Here is a 19,840-nt window from a genome sequence, read left to right on the forward strand (position 1 = left end):
GGAAAGTAACGACTATCGTGTTTAGCCAAAGATGGTTCCACGGATATCGAAAATGGATACAAAACTTTTTGGAACAGAGTTATTTTAGAAGACTCTTTCAACTTGCACTAAAGTAGGGATCCCCATCAGATTAAGCGTGAGAAGTAAACATAATTTTCACCAAACAAATCCAGCGGGCTTTGAAGAGAAGTAATTAGCTATTCAAGAAACGTTATTTCAACCTTCTAGTTGTCGTAGGGAAGCTTCGTACATTTCTCAGACTTCTGAAAATTTCAACGCAAAACCTCCTTTCGTTTGTATCTCGAGAAAACTGAGAACACCAGATGCTCGCAAACGACCAGAAAAACCGAACGGAACTTGGCTTAGAGTCAATCGAGGAAGAAACGCAAGGCGCCACTCACTTGGACCCAAGGTGGTTCCGGGAGAGTCCCGTCTCCACAATGGACTTGACGAGCGCGCCGTCCAGTTTCGGAAACTGGGGCTGGTGGATGCGTGTGAAGGCGCCTTCCGTCGGCTTGGGGATCTTCTCCACGTACGGCTGCGGATTCGGATTCTCCTGCGGGGACCCCCATCTTTCCTTTCAGACGGGGCACTTTGAGAGCCGTACCGAAGTGGAACGAGCGGGCGAAGGAGAAGCTCACGTTGAGGTAGAGCTGCTGAGCGAGCTGCCGGATGTGGAGCAGAGTCCGGTCAGGATCCCTCGCTTCCATCTTGACCAGGTCGTGCATCGAGGCGTACAACTGGGGAGGACGGAAGAAGGCGCGAGGAGCTTCGACGAGCCCTCGACAAAGAAGAAAGGTTCAACGGCGAAAAGGTTTAAAAAGTCGGCCGTCTCTCGGGCACCTCCCAAAGGCGTTCCAAATGCGTGGCATTTACGAGGCCTCTTCCTCCTTTTGTGGTTGCAGTAAGGGAACAACTAAAGGGCCCGATGGTTTTGCGAATATTCAAAGCTGTCAGTGTTTTACAGCACCAAAGAATAGAACACATAGGGACGGAGACACACAGACAGGACAGGACAGGACCGTCAGTGTCATGCACGGCGCGCGACATTGCGGTCCCACGCGACGTAATGTTGCGTGGTAGTGCCACATGTCCCCACAAATGCGCTTATTGTATTTACTCGAATCTAACGCGCCCTCGATTGTAACGCACCCATTTTTCGAGGTCTAAAAAAAGAAATAATAAATGCAATGACCTTGATTGTTACACGCACCAGATTTTGTCAGTTGGATACAGAAAGGAAACTTTTTTCTCACTTGGAACAACGAAGGTTTATTCCAAATGCTTTAATCTTGCGATGAAATGACCGGCGCTGTCTCTCGCCGGCAAGGTCGTCATCGCGACGACGGTCCGGTGCAACGCCCGAGCGGCGGTATGCATCACTCGTCATCGTTGTCGGACGACTCCTTATCGCTGTCAACGGCCCAAATCATTTCATCTTCGGTGCCGTCCACAGCGTTAGAAATTCCGTACTTCTTGAAGGCCTTGATAACCATGGCAGACGGGATCGTGCACCACGTGTCTTTTGGCCATCGCACGTGATGCGGCCCGATTTCCATCGCTCTCCACGCACAATATCACTTTTCTTTTGAATCAAGCATCATGGTGAACGCTGATACGAAAGCAAGAAACACACGAGCTGGCTACTCTAGGCCTCTCAGCTTCTCAGCGTTCTCAGCGCGTGATTGAGCAGCCATTTAGAAATGTCGATGGCGATATGGTAGCGCAGTTTTGGGTCGCACTTGATTCTAGCGCACATGCAATTTTTGGACCTATTTCCCGGAAAAAAGGTGCGCGTCAGATTCGAGTAAATACAGTATTGTAAACAAAAAGTTTGTTCTCACACACGAGGCTGTACTCCAGAGCCAAGTAGAGAACCCGTAGAGCTCTCTCCGCACTCGACCGACGTGGGAAGCGGGCGAGGAAAAGCGACCCACCTCGTCGAAGACGTCGCACACCCGATACGGAGGGCCCCGCTCGGCCACGAAGGTGTTGAAGAACATGCAGTCCAGGAGCTTCACCACAAACTCGCTCTCCGTGAAGCCCCGCTGTCCCAGGAAGGCCGCCTGCGTGCGGATGCACTGCCTCAATCCACCACTTCGGGGCACCTTCTAGTGGCCGACTAAAGTTGACTACCTATATACAAAGGATGCCACAAACTAAGAATGTCCCCAAAACCAAAACAAATCACACGTGGGAAAAAAATTTTATTCATTCGAATTTCGGCAACAATATTAAAGGGAGGAAAATATTTACTACAAAAACTTTTTGAAACAAACATTATGAAAATCATAATAAAGTGCATTTTAGTAGTAGAAAGACAGTGGATATGACCTGAAAAAGAGTTACATGTAATATATATGTGTATAGTAAAGCAGTATATATATTCAGCAAGATAAACACAAACCCACCGTAGTTTATGTAAAGCAATAAATTACTAAAAAGAAAATCTGTAAAAAAAAATATGTTTGTTCAAGCTTTATTGATTTTGTAGAGAAGTGGTATTAAAAAGGCTCGAGGTACACCTAAGCACTTCTTACAAGTTGCGAATGCAAAAGCATGCATGCCACTCTTCGCCCCCTTCTGTCTGCGGCGTACGGTGCGCCGACCTTGGGCGTGGAGCGGTGGAGCCACTGCCACGCGGACACGCAGCGCCTTCGGGTGAGCGATTGTTGAAACTGACGCACAGCGGCCAATGGGAGCCTCATCGAAGCACGCCAGCCAATGAGACCGAAGCCGAAAAAACATCAGCTTTACTTCGCTCTTTTGGGATCAAGGAAACTAGGTGCCGTGTATAGGCTTTTCACTTGGTTTCACAGCTAGGCACAGCCTCCACTCAGAGAAGACATTTAAGGTGCCGTTTTCGCGCTTCAAACTGATGACGTCGACTCGCTCGAAGAGATAGTTAACGCTTTCGAACTAGGAAAACATACAGCAAGGGTAAAGGCAAAACGAAGCACACAATTTATACCCAACCACAACAAACAACACTAAAAGCCTACGTCAGGCACAATTTTGTTTTGTTTATGTCAAAGTCTATGGTTGTATATACTTGTTTAAGAGAAGCACTATGTGTACCTTGCTTGTTACTTACAAGGTGATCTAACAGTTTTGATAAAGTGTACATCAGCATTTGCTCTTCATATGAAGTTTTATTAACGGTCACCCGCCAGTATTCCTTTCTTTGAATTTCATACCCAGGATTACGTTTTGTCAAAATTGAAAATTCTGAAATTGGCTCAACATGCATGTATATTTTCTTTTTGTAGGTGGAGATAAGTCAGTAGGCGGAGATAAGTTATGAACTGTCAATACATTAAACCCCCTAAACAGTTCCCAGTGATGGAAGTGACACTTGACCTTTTGCAACAGGTTTTGTAGCAGGCAAAACGTTGGTTAGAAGCAGTCACTGACACCCTTGGAGCAGATGCCGAAATCTGTTAGCAGACACTCGAAAATTAAGAAGTAATTGCATCTCTAAATGAGTTCATCTATGATAGTGATTGAGGGTTCCTCTTGGATACTGGAGCACATTTCTTATTACCTTTTGTAATAAGAATAAATAGGGCCCCAAAGGAATCTCTTTAAAAATAAGGCTCTAGTCAGACAAGGTTCCATTTACAATGGTCACTAAAAAAATTTATGAAAAATGAATCATAGTGGAACACTTTAGTTGAGATAAAGTTTCTCTATTGAGACCACTGCTGTAGGTGTTGGTGGATGGAAATATAGCCATTTCTCAAAATCGACCTTTTTGCAGAAATTTTGTTTTTTGCATAGTGCTTCCCCTTAAAGGGGCCCTGCAATGACTTTTTGACTGGTTTTTAATTTGCCCTGAACCAGAGCGTACTGAACGTAGTAACTTAATCCAACTTTTCTTTTCTCAAATTTCGCTTTATTTTAAAAGTTATAGGCAAATTAGAATTACAAAAACAAGCAAAAAATAACCTCCTTCATGACGTCGTAGGTCCTGCCTTGAGTGGCCTTGAACTAGAGGAGGAGTAGTGAGCTCATCGAGCGTACACGGCTGCCGCACTCCGTGTCGACGGCTCGAGAGGGCGCCACTAAAGCACGTGTTGGATATGCTGTATGAAGCGGGCGGCCAGGGCAGCTCGTATTGCATTTTCAGCGTGACTAAACACTAATTCGGCATAACATTTCATTGGCCACAAACGACAGCAAACACGAGGTAAAGATCAGTTCAGAACGGGAGCCACTTCCTGCAGACGCACCGCCAAATGGCCAAATCGCCAACAGGGCCCGCGCCGAAGGCCTTCGGAACGCTCGGAACCGGTCGGATTCTTGAGCCGGTATACGACCACAGCGCCGCCGCGTACATCCGGGACCTTTCTACGCTCCTCGTTTGTCGTAGCCTCATCCCACTAGCCTTTTCTAGTATGCGCCATTTTTTTTTCGCCGCTTGGTGGCGGGTATGTCGACGGGTCATTTCTCGTTTCCGTACTTTCTAAACTGCATTTGTTTCTTTTCTGACCTAAAATAGTGAACAAAAACTACTTTCATACATAATTGAAACGGTTCGCGACACTTATATTTTGTATCTCGATTTAAAAAAAAGCTCTTAGCGGCTTTGACCAGTGACAAGCCCAGGACCAAAGACGTCACATTTTGCGCGCTTTCGGTACCGCGGGTCGCCCTCGTCGGTGGAGGAGGTTTCCGCGTCGTCCGGTTAAAATATGACGCACTGATATTTAGTTACTCTTTCCGTGCCCGCTAGCTTGCCCCAACCCCAAGAGACGTGGAAACCGCAAAAAAGGTAGACGCTTAAATATGATTGCAGGGCCCCTTTAAAGGGAAGCTACGGAGCTTCTTGGAAAAAATGAGTTAGAAGTGAATTCTAGTGTATTTTTACCCCGTGAACCCGAATACCCAAACCATTCGCTGCGTAAGTATTGTTAAACGCGAGAAAAACGCGAAAGACAGTCGCTGTCCGTGACGTCATCGACGGATCTTTGGCTGCCCAAGGCTAGGGGGGCGGGGCTTCAGCCCTATTTTGAAATTGCTCTTGTGGCTCTCCGGCGCGTCGCATTGAAATATAATTTTGATATCTGTTATTCTAAAGGCCAAATGAACGCAATTCAAGCGTTTTTTCTCAAATGTAGAAGTGCCCCATCTTCCCTTTAATGAGACATTACTGTATTGAAATAAGAGTAAGTGTGCAGGCAAGCTGGTCAACTATCCTGGTACAGAACCTTTCATACCTTGTCATGTTCTTCCTTTTTTTTTCTTAGTGCCAAGGTTTCTCTACCATCAATATTGACGGCTGCAAATCGTTCGCTTTAAACTCGTACAAAGGAACCGTTTGCTTCGTATTCCCTTTGATCTGAAAAATCACCATCGGCAGAGCCCAAAAACGATGCATGGAGAATGCATAAGTTAAAGATACGAGCCAAATGGGACAAAAGCAAATTTATCACATATTTCATTGGTCTAATTTCATTATCATCCATATCGCAGCTGTTGCCCTTTCTTTGTCCCAGAAACACTGACATTATTTTGCTTTCAGTTACAGGGCCTACAGATAAAGAGTTATTGTTCCTAAATTCAGCTGCATCATAAGCACGAGCAATAGTAGTTGCACAATTAGTGACATTTGTGAAATAGTAATTGAAGGCACTCGCGAGGGGAATACCGTTCAAATAAACACCACAGCTGATAAGACCCTCAATGCAGGTCGGCCAACTTGAGCGATCAAGGACAGAGTTGAATTTCTTCCACATTGTATCACTGTGCCCAAAAGCTAACAAAAATATTAATTATAATTTCTAGCTTAACACGGCTCTTTTGTAAGCTGGTTTCTATATTTCTGAAATACTTTTGGACAATGAGAGTCTCAAGTTGTCAAAAATGTTTTATACATATTGCATTTTGTTAGCATATTCTTAATTAAATCTCGGGTAATCCACGGTCTTCTAGCTTTTTTTTTTTTTTTTCTTTTTTGGCATTACTTATTTTTTTAATGGAGAGGTGTTGGTGTAGAAGGCTACTCGAAATATGTCCAGAAATAACTTGTAGGCATCATTAGCACATTCCCTTTCATAAATCTCATTCCAATCTATGCTCGCAAGTGTTTCCCCAAATTTATCTAATTGGGCCGTTGCAAATGGTCGAGTATAAACTGTCTTGGATGGTTGTTAGAATTATACACTTTTAGTATATACTGGCAGGTGATCACATATCGCACAACTCAGCAGTCCTGCTTGTGTTGATGCCGGTTATCTAGTAGTGCTTTCGAAGTTTCAATTCTTGGTTTGTACAAGCATATGTGCCATATTTACTCGCATAATGAACGCACCCCCCTGAACGGGTACCAACATTTTTTTACTTTTTTTTCCCCTCGCGTAACGAACGCACCTCCAATTTTCAGCTCTGCGAGTCTTGCATTGCATCCACTTAGCCCACCAAACCAATTTTCTTTTGCCGCCAAGCGGTCAGACCAAGTCGAGCCAAGTCAAGCCACTCTCGTAATGGCTCCAAGTGCGTAGTTGCGGAAGTGATCAACCGTGAAACCGTGCGGTGCGCGCACTTGAACAAGCTTGCATCGAGGAATTGCCCAGCTGCGGACATTCTTTGCCTAGCGGATGCATTGTGTCAACAAACATGCCATCGTCTGTGGTCTGCTTTCGGACAGTGAAATCGTGAAAGTGGTTAGGCCTAAGAACGGTCGTGTCACTCTCCATGCTGAGTGAGCTTTGTAGGGCGCTTTTCCTTAGGCAAAAGGCACGCCGAAAGCGCCCTAAATAAGTTAGCAATTTATAGACCATGTCTACTGTGGCGCACCCCCGACCAGCCGTGGGTACGCCTCCATGAGTGGAGGCGTGCCACGGTACCTTGCCGTGTCATATTGGCATCTAATATGACATTTGCACCAAGTGCGTAAAGGCAAAAATTTTACCTTGCGTAATGAACGCACCCCCCAAATATGTGTCAATTTTTCCGGGGAAAAATGTCTGTTCATTATGAAAGTAAAAATGGTGTTAGGAGCAACTATATTGCCTGGTGAGCTGAGCATCCCATACTGGCAGTCATTGGAAGCTACCCAAATATAGAATCAAGAAATCATAAATCTATGGGTGTCCTAGAGGCAAGAGGAAAACAACCGGGCACGGGCGTCGCTGGTGTCGTAGAAACCCCTGGCCGCTATACTTGTGGGCCGCTTGGAAAGTGCTGTATCCACCACCAGCACTACACGGCTGTGACGCCTCCAGCAAGAAATCCACGAGTCAAAATGAGGTAGCGGCCAACACGCCAGTCCGGGACGCATTGCGAGCACCACAACAATTACCCGCACGACCGTAAAGTAATTGTGTTTAGGCGGCGGAAAGTTAGTCAACCCCAGTGGCCGTCCGACGTTTTCATTGCAGATAAGAAATTTAGCCGGCATGGTACTACCGCTAGCCCAAAGCCTTCAACATGCACCACGTGGGTTTGCACCTCGGTGCCAGTCGACGTCGCTCCTCCAAGCTCCAAAAGCTGTACTTCTAAGCTGAAACGGACGCTCGTACCTTGTGGAAGGTGATGAAGGGCCGCGGATGAATGCGCACTATGGTCAGGCAGGAACGGTACCCCTGGAAAAGCTGGGCGAACGTCCGCAGGAAGATGGCCCGGATCTCCTTGTCCAGCATGGCAGGTTGCGACAGGCCCGCTTGCGTCGGCGGGAATGCGTCGTCTGCCGACATCAGTTCTGGTCGCAGAACCTGGGCGACAACCGACGGACAACCAATGAGCGAACGGAGTCGGAAAACAATGCGTAACCACTGCGCAGTCAAATGAGCGCTTGGGAGGATTTTGCGGAAAAGTGTTAAAACTAAATTTTTTGCACTCCGACAAAAAACTAGTATTTGGGGCATCCGCTTCGCAGAGTCTACATTTTATTATTACTAGTCCCATTGAGCAAAAATAGAGAGGAAAAGGCCATAAAAATGTGACTGAGCAGCATGCACCGCTCAATGGGCGACCCTACTTGTCCCATTGCCTTAACGTCGTCCTCGCGGTTGTCCTAGAAATTATCCTAGACCTCTAGGACGACCTCACTTGTCACATTACGTGAAAAACTAGCATCCTTGGCGTAGTGACTGGAATATGGCTATAAAAATACGTCATTGTGTCATCAGTGTGACGCCATCAAGCGTCACTGTACGTCATCAGCGTGATGTCACCCCAGAGCACCGTCTGCAAAAAGTGCGCTTCGGACTTCATCTGTGCTCGTTGTGTGCTTCGTGCAATGGACTGTGAGGCGATCCCATCTACATGTACAGCCTCGACATCGGCAGCAGCGTCTACATCAACGACGGCTTCCACGGGCTTCCATGCAAGTACGCTAGGTGTCATTCTCGACGTCGTCTTTAACGTCGTCCTAGAGGTCATCCTAGACATTGTTCTTGACGTCGTCCTAGAGGTCGTTATAAAAGTCGTTCTTGATGTCGTCCTATACGTTGTCCTCGACGTTGTCCTAGACGGTGTCCTCTAGGTGTCATTTTTGACATCGTCCTAGATATCGTGCTAAAAGTCGTCCTAGACGTCATCCTCAAGGTCGTCCGAGAGGTCGTCCTAGACGTAAAAGGGTTGATAACTGGGCTCGTTGGTAGTTAGACATTTGAACGGTATTAGCACTCTTTTCTGCCTCCTCTCTCTTCTTCATACGTGTACTCTAATACCGTTCAATCGTCCTAGACGCCGTACTTGACATCGATCTCTAAGAAGTCGTCCTCGACGTCGTCCCATATGTCGTTCTAAAGTTTAATACGTGTAGAAACATTAGTCGAAAACATATCTCCCGTGGGACTATAATGCTTTCGCCTTCCTACATGTAAGCAGTCTTAAGTGTGCTCACGTAATTTCTTTTCTTTTTTTTTTTTTTTCGACTCCAGACCGCTTTTTATTACCCCTCGAAGCCTGTAACCTTGAATGCATCTCGATCAATGAGACGAGCCTCGACACACAAACTATTGAAATTCGAGGAGACGCTAGACAACAGCAGCCTACGGTTCCATGAACCTAGCTCAGAGCTACCTTCCAACACGGTAAGCAGGTTCTGGGTTCATCTGACTGGTTGGAACGTGCCCCGACCAGCGAGGCTCGTTCGTTGTTCTATGCAGTTTCTCACCTCCCGTCACAGAATCGAGAGGGCATCGTGCTGCAATACCAGGAACTCATCCACTACTAGCAAGCTCACCATGCAAAGCTGGGTGTACAGCTGGGAGTGCAGGGGCTCGGGAAGCATGGAGACCGTCACGCACTCCGGCACAAACACCGAACCGCCGTCCAGGTCTACCAATAGCACGTCCAGCTGGAACCAGACAACAGCCAGAGAGGCCTCGTTAGACCCAACCCAAAAATGGCATCCGCAATTCCTACGGCAGGAACAGCTCCTTTAAAGCTGGCGTCCCAAAAGAGTGCCTTACCAGTTCTGCCACTTCGGACCGCAGGGAAGAGTGGACACCCATGATGAAGGGAGTGGGGGTGCTCAGGAACTCCACCAGGCTCGCAGGAAGCAAGGGTATGTACACATGACTGCAAGGAACGCCACGGGGACTGTAAGTCCATCCACTCCAGCCACGGGATCAAACCAGCTGCTCAAAATCAAAAACTGGTACACACAGTTGAGGTGGGATTCACTAGACCCAAATTACGCTCAAGCACCGCGTGCCTGAATTGTGCCTAAAACAGAAAACTTTCATTTATTCTTACCAGTGTTGACTGTTCAGCGAGGGATAACCTCAGTGTTGAGTGTCCACATTCAAGCGTACGTGTGGAGGCAGCCAACTAACTATATGTGTGTCTGAAAGGACTCGACCCACTCCGCAGGAGACCAGAATCTGCAGAGGAAACAAGAGCAACTCACCTATACTTAAATGGGAACATGAGACTCGTGAGTGCGGAGCAGGCGTCGTTCAGGCGGCTGTAGCTTCGCGAGTGGAGAAGGATCTTGAGCTCCGTCATGGCAGCACAGAACAGCGTCACCACATTGTGAATACCTGGTGCCAAGAGAAACCAGGTGGCGTCAGAATCCCTACCAGCCTATCACAATCGAAAGACACAAAGGACCACCTTCTATCCAACATCTTGGCCCCAAAGCACCCTAAGCTAGTACCTTGAATGGCAGCTGAGAAACCTTCCCACAAATTATGAAGCCAACCTCTTTTACAAGCTGTTCACTGTGCAGCTTGAAAGTGGAACACTACGCATATTGGTTGGTGGTCGGCAAGTTTAAGATTAGCTTGCTCCATCACCTGCCAATAACGAGAGCTCCTCTCACACCCGCCCATTAATTTGAGCACCACTTAAACAGTGGCTGACAGTGAACAGAATGACCTACCCGCGACTGTGGTAAACATCTCTGAATGCAGTCAATTTAAGAGTGCTTGCAAAGACTTATTCCACATATTTTAATAACCGTATGTACTACATTAGAATGTAAATATTGCTTTTTTAGGGCAAAAGCCTTACTTATCCCATTACGCAATAAAGTGGCAATGTTGTGCCCGATTTGCAGATTTAATATAAAGATTTAAAGGAAACTGTAAATGCTGTTTGGTGCGACATGAGGGCAGCCGAATTTTGTGCTGGTGATCGTGCCTAGGAGGGAAAGTAAAAGCTGACTTCTAAGATGTGGATTATGGCGTGTTGCAGTTGCATCAGTCAAGCTTCCAATGAGACTCGGAAACCAGTCAAAAAGTTTCCTGAAACTGTAGCTAAAATTGTATGACAGTTCTTTTTCTTTTCTGTTGGTGCGTTGTTTTTGTTTTAAAGCAAAAAGATAAAGCAAACAACTAAATTTTTAAATTGCCTTAAGTTTATCAGTCTTTTTGCATTGCTTGTATACTGGAAGCTATGTGATCTCGACTGACATTGTTCTTCTATTTTTGCAAGAATCAATCTGTTTATCAAAGGACTTAGGTTTAGTTTGAACTGTTTTGGTCGGGCTTCCCTCCTGGGCCTGCTACTGTTTGGATTCGTGCCCTTGTGTGTTCGTAATGAACTGCCTTAGAATTGAAATCACCTTAAAAACAGTGTTTTTTTGTTTCTCCTTTTGATGTTGTAGACAACTTTGGAAGAAGGGTATGTACGAAATAAACGTTGCTAGGCAAGTTTGAGACTCTTGTCTGTCACCTTTTTTTCTATTTCTTCTATTATTTCTTAAAGTTTCCTCTATTCTTCAAGAATCTTAACATCATGATGTTAAGATTCTTGTGTTGGCCTACTTAACTAAAAGACATGCCCACTTTACCTTTTCACTTCTGTGCGACCTTTTTTTAGCATCAACTGCATGGCAGGTTTGATTCCCTCAAACACAAAAATAGCTGTTTGGATGCCCATAGGAACACTTGGCATGGCAACAAGATGCAGACTGATGAAAAACAGTACAAATTGCTGTGAATAGCTGTTGTAGGTACGAAATATATCTAAACCAAATAGTATATTCTTACGAAATAATGTTAGATTAGAGGGATCTTGAGCACCTAAACTGATGTTTCATTCAAGTTCTGAAAGTCTTAATAAAATTAAAACTTTTGTCATTGGATTATGAACATAAATGATGTTTTATACGCAGAACTTGATAGCAAAATCGGCATGTGAATGATAAATATACATTTTACAAACAATCCACCCGGACTCGTTAAGTAAGGTTATTCCCAGCTTTCTTTCACTGCTTCATCTAATTTACTTTTAGTTATTTTATTGACTGCACCTCCAACACATGATAAACATAATAACTGAACAAGATAGTAGTTGAAATTAAGAATCAACCTACAGAGCCGTTCATGAAAGCTTTTTGCAAGCACCCTCGCTTACTATCGAATTTAAAAAAGATATCGCCAGAATACTGCACTCTATCATAAGTAATAGCGGTAGTTTTATTCTGAAACTTTTACCGCAAAGTAAAGTTGTTAGATTACCGTAATATCCCGAGTCATCGCCCACCCCCCTACCGCCTGAAATTCGTTAAAAAAGTGGGGTGGGCCATGTCTCGGTGGGTGAGCACAAACACTTGAAAAAAAAAAGCGGAAAAAACCGCCTATTTTTCTTTGCGTATCTAGCCCTGAAGCACAAGAGATACATCAAACTCAAAACTCGATTTAGTTTCATTGTTTTATAGAAAAAATGCTCACGGAAGAATATTTTACTATAGCGAAGTCCGTTGCTTGCATACGCGCTAGAAACACCGCCGATCTGCATATAGCGCGAACGTTTGTTCCGTGAAAGAATGTCACCATTATGTTCTCCTAGTTAGTAAAAAAAAAAAGAAAGAAAAGTCTACAAGAAAATAGAAAAACCGACCAGGTGCAACGAGCGAGCGAGCGAGCGAGCGAGCGGACCAAAGAAGCGACCAAGAGCAATCCTGGGAAAGCGGGAAAGCCGGCGGTCGCGTTGGCAAATACTTTGGCGTCGGGCCAAGTCGGGCGCCTTGTCAATTGCAAGCTCTTGCGCAACTTGTTTGGTGCGTACATACGTGCGTCCGTGCACGGCGGGCTATCAAGGCACGGTTGGGACGCTCTGCAAACGTCTGTGTAGGACGTTCCAGCAAAGCTTTATTTACGCTTTGGCTTCGCCTAAAATCTTGCACAACCGCGGTCGCGACGGGCGGGAAGAAGGAGCGGGTTCGCGGGGACCTTACTTCGGCGGAGACAGACTTTGACCTAACACTCCGCGGTTACGTTAACGAACTCTTATTTTGTTATCTCCATCGTTTTCTTTTCGCACGGGTACACGACCACTTTGGGGTCGCTCACGGAGGAAATGCGTAAACAAAAAGAAGTGTCTTTCCCTCCTTCGTTTTACTTTGTCACGGACGTCCTCCAACTGTAAGGTCCGCGACCGCGTCATTCGGGTAGGATGAGTGTTCGCGGATCGCAGAGTCCGCGCTGGGGTATTTGAAGGGGTGGGCGATGACTCGGTGTTTTTTCGGAAATCGATATTGGCCCAAAAAATGGGGTGGGCGATGACTCGGGGATGGGCGATGACTCGGGATATTACGGTAACTCGCCAAGTTCTCCCCCTTTTTCTTTTTAATATACCCGATGCCTGCGTGTTTAATGGATCCCACACTTTGGGGGAGTGCTCTTCTCTTAGCACGCGGGTGCACTGCGGCAAAGTAAGATGAGCAAAATCGCTATGCTTACTTCCCGTTTGTTTCACTGCAGTACACAAGAGAGCAGGAAGAAGTGCACTGAACAAAGCTAACTTACCCACCAGGGCAGACTGCGAACATGACTCAACATTGCAAGAGGTCTGAGTACTCTCAGTGTTTGACAGGGAGATGAAATCAAATTGTAGTGCATGTTATTTTCGGCAATGATCGAAAGTTCAGAAAATTTGCACGAGCCTACCATAACAATCCAGAAGTACAGTAAAACCTCGTTATAACAAAATGGGATATAACAAACTAATGGATATAACAAAGCAAACATAATTCCCCTTGCATGCTAATAGGGAAGAAATGGACATTGGCTATAACAAACTAATAGTTATAACGAAATAATTATGATCGCTCCTTCAACTTTGTTATAACGAGGTTCTACTGTATAGGGGTGAAATAGGGGTGAAGTGAAATCAAGTTTATGCAAAATGTTGATGCAGAATCTTCACATTTTGGATAAATGTAGCAGGAAGTAGCAAGGTAAGCCCTTTGGCACAGTTTGGAGCAAAAGACGCTGCCATGAGATCACTGCACCAGTTATGATGCTAAAGATGCAGGGCAAACATGCAGCCTCTAATAATAACACAAAAAAAAAACCTGCCAACAATTGCAATATATTTTGTTTTAATTGGTTATAACTTTTTACATATCTAGAATTCTCAGTCAAAGTCAAAAAGCTGCCGTTCACAGCGCTTCCATCACCCGAAAGTGGCGGTCGCTTTAGATGAGCGCATGAATATATTTAAGCAACCACTTTTTTAATCCGGGCAACAGACTTGCACGATGAACTTTGCGGCATTGTCGTTGTTAGAGTTGCAGCTCTCGAGACTCAGAGAATGCCCCGTGCGTGCCGTTTGATTGGTGAAAGAGTACAGGCCCATTTCTCTCGTGCGTTCTTATACATATTTTTGTTGCATTGTTTTTGAAGCGACCTTTCTCGGGCAAAACGTGTCGAGTGACCGGACCGTGCACAGCAGCTGCTATTCTGCAGAACAGAGCTCTTGAGTTCAGAGGGAGGTCTCACCTAGCTGCTGGAACAGCTCGTAGACGACGCAGCCCGTGATGGGGAGGAGGCTGCTGAGGGGGGGCTGCAGCGCCTGCCTGTCCCCGGCACCGATGGAGAAGCGCACCTGAGGCCCCCCTGCAAGGGCCCAGCCAGGGTCACCTCCTTGGCTCACCCAATTCACTCCTACTCAGATCTGCACTCGGATCACTTTGTGGCATTCTTATGGGCTGCCCAGAATTCTGAGGTGTCACCGGTACCTCCCAGTGCCCCCCCCCCCCCAAGCGGGAAGTGAAAATGGCAGTCGCATCATTTCTAAAAAATCCCATACCTAAACGACAACGAGCTCGCTGAAAAAAAATTGGTAGTAATATGAAGAAAGACAAAGAGCAAATGAGCAAGCGAGAGATATCAAAGCTAGGTAAATAGCAAAAAGTAAAAAACGAAAAGAAAAAATCGGGGAAGACATGCCCCAAGTCGATTTTGCAACGACGAGGAGAGAAAAAAAAGGCAGAGAACAGAACCCGTGGACAACTCACCGGCAGCCGGAACCTGTACACATCCCAACACGTTGCCCACCAGGGTTTCAATCTGGACAGGCAGATTGTCTATGTACACTGTGTAGATGATGCCCAGGCAGTTCTGCACAGTTCAGAGAGGGAAGACAGATACAATGCGGGAGTCAGACCTTGCACTAGGAGAAATTTGTTCTCTCTCTAGAGTGGTTAAGAGGTCATGGCATTCACCCACCCAAAAATGTGATCCTCAAATTTCTAAGCTCCTTGAGTCAACTTCTAATGCTCTTTTTATTCTTTGATTGACAAAAAACCGTGACATTTAGTGGGATGGTTTACGCAAAAGTATGAATATTTTTTCACCGAAAACGAAATTGTGCCTTATTATTTTTGCTAAACAGTACCCCGAGTGCAACTGCAACTTTGCCAATCCTTTAAAAAGAAGAAATCTTATAAACCTGAAAGGGCATATTGAACAGCATATAATTCTAAACTACTCTTTAAAAATTTTAATGTTCACACAACGGCATTGGAAACTGAACCATTCTCAGCAATAGCAGCACATCGAGACAGTATAAAATATTCATAAAAGTTATTGAAACAAACTTCCCAGTAAATGAAACTGTAGCCTGGTGCATTAACCCTTTCCTGACCACGGGAAAAGTAACAATTTTAGAGGGATCCGTGCAAAACACTTTTATTTTCCTAACCAACTTGCCTATGGAGGAGCAATATGACACATCAAAATGTGGAAAATTAGTTGTTCCTTCAAAAGAAACAGAAACTACTATAACGTGGAAAAAAAGATTTTCAAATTTTATTTCCTGAAAATACAATGTATGTGCAGAAAGCGTAAAACACCGAAACTTCTACAGCTATGTTCAATTAAAAGACAAATAAGAAAAATACCCAATATACAAAATGTGCCCCACACCCCCAACTATTCCTCCTGAAAGTTAGTGTGCTGCAACTGACACTGTCTGTTTTGGGTTCGTCAGAGAGTTAGCCTCTGTAACACCTGTGCTTTTCAACGAAGGAATGCTTATATTGGTGAAGCAGAGAGAGTACACCTCACCTGCCCAACAGAATGCTTTTCTTGTGTTCTACCTTGGTTTTGTCGTAGCCTCGATTGCAGTTCTCTCGTACTTAGAATTTTAGTGCGCCTTGTTGGGAACATAAAACGTACATGCCGGCTCAGGACAGCCCTGGAAATTGTTGTGAGGCCTATCGACAACCGTCTGTTAAGCAACGCCTGTAAAATCATTTCAAGTGCCCCCAGAGCTCTTGTGGTCTCGAAAATATGCCACAATACAGTTGAATTATGTAAATAATGCGATCTTGGTTACAAAGACTGCTGCGAGCAGTTAGCCATGTGTGCAACCACCGTTCCCAGGGCTATTTTTGACGGCCCACCAGCTTGTGATAAAGTTCAAGCCTACGTTAAAACCAAAACTACAATTCTTCGGCTAGCTCAGAGATTGTGCAACGTAATTCTCCGCACTGAATTTAATTTCTTAACGACGCTTGGAAACCATCGATCACTGGGGATCGATGGCCTATGGGCACGGTCGGGAAAGAGTTCATAAAAATGTAGCTTAATCGCATATCGACACAAGCAACTACACGACCGAACCAGTTTTGAACGGCAACTTCTACAGCCCTGAAACAAATAAAACAGTGAAAATGAGACAATGTTGATGAATGGGGCGAATCAAATAATGGCTAACCATTATTTGATTTGTGCCCGAAAATGCACCAACTTGCACAGCAAGGTACAGCGTGTACCCCCAAAAAATAATTTACGGCGTATTTATCGCGGCAAATATAAATTATACGTCACTGAATGCTCATTCTCTGTTCAAATGTAATGCTAGTTGTACGAACCAGATGCCAAAGTTTAATAACTAACCGTTATTTAATTCAGGAGTTATAGGTCAGCGGTTGGCAACCCACGGCACGCGAGGAAGTTCCACGTGGCCCCCAGCACGACCAGAGTAAAGGACCGTCAGACCCCCCCCCCCTTCACACTGTCTCTTTCTCGCAGAGGCTCAAGGACCACACGGCAGTCTCGACCCCAAATGCGGATAGGAACAACGAGCACTTCCAATTGGCACTGTCCGACATCTCTATACTTGGTCAGAAAACATCTTCACTTCCTTTTTGCCTTCTCTGGCCGACAACTATGCCAATCCAAAGTTGAAACATTATTGCCACTGGTGCTAATTGCTGTACTTGTTGCATAAAGGCATCTCCAAACGTCCCTCCGCAACCTCGGGACTTGGTCGGTGCTACGCCGAGGCCTCCTTGAGCAGGGCCATACTTCTGCCCATTTTTCCACAAAAAATTTCAGAAAATCGCTCCTAACTTTTAACTAAAGTAATGGTTTGTTCTGCAACTTTGGCAACTGGTTTGAGCCGCTAGCGTTACATTTGGGCGGAGAACGAGCGTTGGGTGAAGCGTAGTTTCTATTTGCAGCGAAATAAACCTCGTAAATCTTTGCGTGGGGACATTCTGGCACTGTACCCGTCCTCCCGTGGCAGTCTCACCCGGAAGGCCGGCACGCAGTCCAGCCGCGAGACGAGCACCAGGCACTTGGGGGCGTACATGAGGGAGTGGTGCTGCACCAGCAGGGCCCCCTCCTCCTCCTCCTCGTCCTCCTCGTCCGGCCGGCTCAGGGCCGGGGTCAGGGCCACGGGCTCGTTGAAGGCCAGGCAGGCACAGTAGTGGCGCTGGGCGTCGATGTCCGTGAGCACCGCCACAAAGAAGCTGGGCTGGCGCCGGGCCGTCACCAGGGCCCAGCCCTGGGGCTGGCAGAAGGACTCTATGCCCTCGATGAACGGCGTGTCCTCCCAGTCCTGCTCCGGGAAGCGCTGCTCGATGCGCCCACAGCTCAGCCCACTCCCTGCGGCACGGCACAACCGAGCATCATGGGACATTCTCGAATACCCGCCCGTCGTGTGTAGTTAGATATAGAAATTCCTCAACAGCTGTATACACAAGACCCCCGACTTGCTTAGGTATAGAAGTTCCTCAACAGCTGTATAGACAAGAACTTCGACTCGCTTTCTGTTGGTTACGCTTGTTTTTTTATCATATATTTGAACATATAGTGTGAATTGGCTACTGGTTCGTTCTTAGCTTTATTGCCATAATAATCTTGTTTTTTCTGCACGTGTATTTTGTATTGCTTGTACTGCTGTTGATGAACTCGTCAAACTTCACTTGGAAGCTTTTTTCCCTGTCGCTCCATCAATATTTCCAAATGCAAATAAACATTACTAATATTATTATGGTAAAATGGCCAAGTGGGCTAGTTATTACGTGTCTGGAAAAGTGCCTAAAAAATATGGGGGCACGAGAAAAAAGGGACAGGACCAAGCGCTCGGTTACCTCTTTCTCGTGTCCCCATATTTTTAGGTGCTTTTCCAATTATTATTATTATAACTATATACTGCAGGCCAGGCTTCTGGCTCAAGCAGGAAGAGAACATTTAAGAAAAACATGCATAAACGTGCGAGCCATCACACTGGCATTATATCACTAGTTTAATTTAATTTATTATACTCTCAGGGCCTGAAGAGTGGGATAATTATACATCAGTACGAGGAGTGGGCTAATTATACATCAATACAAATTGAAGAATGAAAACAAACACGAAAAAGTGAAAGCCGTGTACAACTCCCTGTAATGCCGAATTAGAGCGCAGCTCCTGAGGAGGAGGGGGGGAAGGTACGGAGAGGAGGGTATGCCCCTCCTCCTCCTCACCTCCTCCTCTCATTCTTCAATCTCCTCCCGAGGGGAGGGGGGTCACGTGACCACAGGGGATCACGTGACCTCGGGGTCACGTAACCTCAGGGGGAGGGGGGGGGGGGGACATTTCTTATAATGCACCGCGCGGTTACGCCGACGCCGCGCTGGAAACGGGCGCCTAAGAGCTGCGCTCTAAAAACAAAACAAGGTACAGAATCGCTATGGAACATTGTGCCGAACATTAGTGATGGCCGTTTTAAAATCTGCTGTGTGAGTAAGTGAGACTATGGATGCAGGAAGGTGATTCCAGTCGAAGGAGGTCAAGGGTAGGAAGGAGTCATAAAAGGTGATGCAGAAGGGGATTTTTACTTTTAGTGGATGATCAGCACGGACGCGGAGATATGTATGACGCTTCTGAACAAAACTAGGTTCCAAGCGCTGGGTTAGAGTGATAAATCTTGTGAAATAAGCAGAGGCGAGTCATTTTTTTACGAAAGGAGAGGTTGGGCAAGTATAGAAATGCTTTCATGGAGGTGACACTGGCTGTACGCTGATAGTTAGAAAGTATGAAATGTGAGGAGCGATTTTGAATGGATTCAATGAACGATGCTAGAGTGATGCCGGGGTTCCAGATAGAGCCTGCATATCCATGTTTGGTGCGCACTAAAATTTTATATAAGAGAAGTTTAAGTAAAACAGGGGCAACAGAAAAATTCCTTCCGAGATAGCCTAATAAGAGATTAGCGTTGTGAGTGATATATTCCACATGGATGCTTCAGGAGAGATCGTTGGTTATATGAACACCGAGATATTTATAGGTTGACCCAGAAAGCAAGGTGGTGTTATTAATGCAGTAGGAGGGACAACAGTTATTTTAATGGGACACTTTCTTGGATCTACATTTATAGGTGTAAAATTCAATATCCAATCATAGCACCAATGGCTGATGTTGTTACTATCGATCTGAAGCGAAGATATGTAAGTCGTTAATGATTTCCTTATAAAATACACAGTCCTCAGCGAATAGGCTAACATAAGAGGATACATGCGTGGGAAAATCGATAATATATATAAGAAATAAAAGTGTGCCCAGTACGGAACCTTGTGGGACACCGGAGTGAGGTTGAAGAATTAGTTCCGTTAGCGTGAACAAATTGGTAACTGATAGAAATGATTATACCCGAGCGATTATACTAAGATCTATGTTAAGCTTACAAAGTTTATGAAGAAGCAGCGTGTGAGGAACCTTGTCGAAAGTTTTTGAGAAATCAAGAAACATGCAGTCAGTCCTAGAACCCCGGTCAAGGTCATGGGTAAAGGTTACGAGTTGAGTTTCACACTAATAAAATCTTCGACAGCCATGTTGCACCGAGTTAAAAAAGGAGTTGGAGTCTAGAAAATTACAAAAATTAG

General features: G+C 45.5%; 1 protein-coding gene across 2 annotated transcripts in view; it reads right to left on the minus strand.

Annotated features, from left to right (window-relative positions):
• LOC8052027 (myotubularin-related protein 13) overlaps positions 1-19,840 on the minus strand; it is a 90,270-nt gene that overhangs the window by 52,806 nt on the left and 17,624 nt on the right. For both annotated transcript variants that reach the window (XM_029992427.3, XM_029992428.3), the window contains exons 2-11: positions 17,224-17,579; positions 14,702-14,804; positions 14,184-14,300; positions 9,863-9,995; positions 9,423-9,531; positions 9,194-9,307; positions 7,524-7,715; positions 1,938-2,066; positions 642-740; positions 402-556 (exon numbers count right to left, since the gene is read on the minus strand). In XM_029992427.3, coding sequence (XP_029848287.2) covers positions 402-556; positions 642-740; positions 1,938-2,066; positions 7,524-7,715; positions 9,194-9,307; positions 9,423-9,531; positions 9,863-9,995; positions 14,184-14,300; positions 14,702-14,804; positions 17,224-17,579 — 1,507 coding nt within the window. The remainder of the gene's footprint in view (positions 1-401; positions 557-641; positions 741-1,937; positions 2,067-7,523; positions 7,716-9,193; positions 9,308-9,422; positions 9,532-9,862; positions 9,996-14,183; positions 14,301-14,701; positions 14,805-17,223; positions 17,580-19,840) is intronic.

The sequence above is a fragment of the Ixodes scapularis genome, unplaced genomic scaffold (genome assembly GCF_016920785.2).
Source record: "Ixodes scapularis isolate PalLabHiFi unplaced genomic scaffold, ASM1692078v2 PGA_scaffold7__128_contigs__length_106722199, whole genome shotgun sequence".
Classification (NCBI taxonomy): domain Eukaryota; kingdom Metazoa; phylum Arthropoda; class Arachnida; order Ixodida; family Ixodidae; genus Ixodes; species Ixodes scapularis.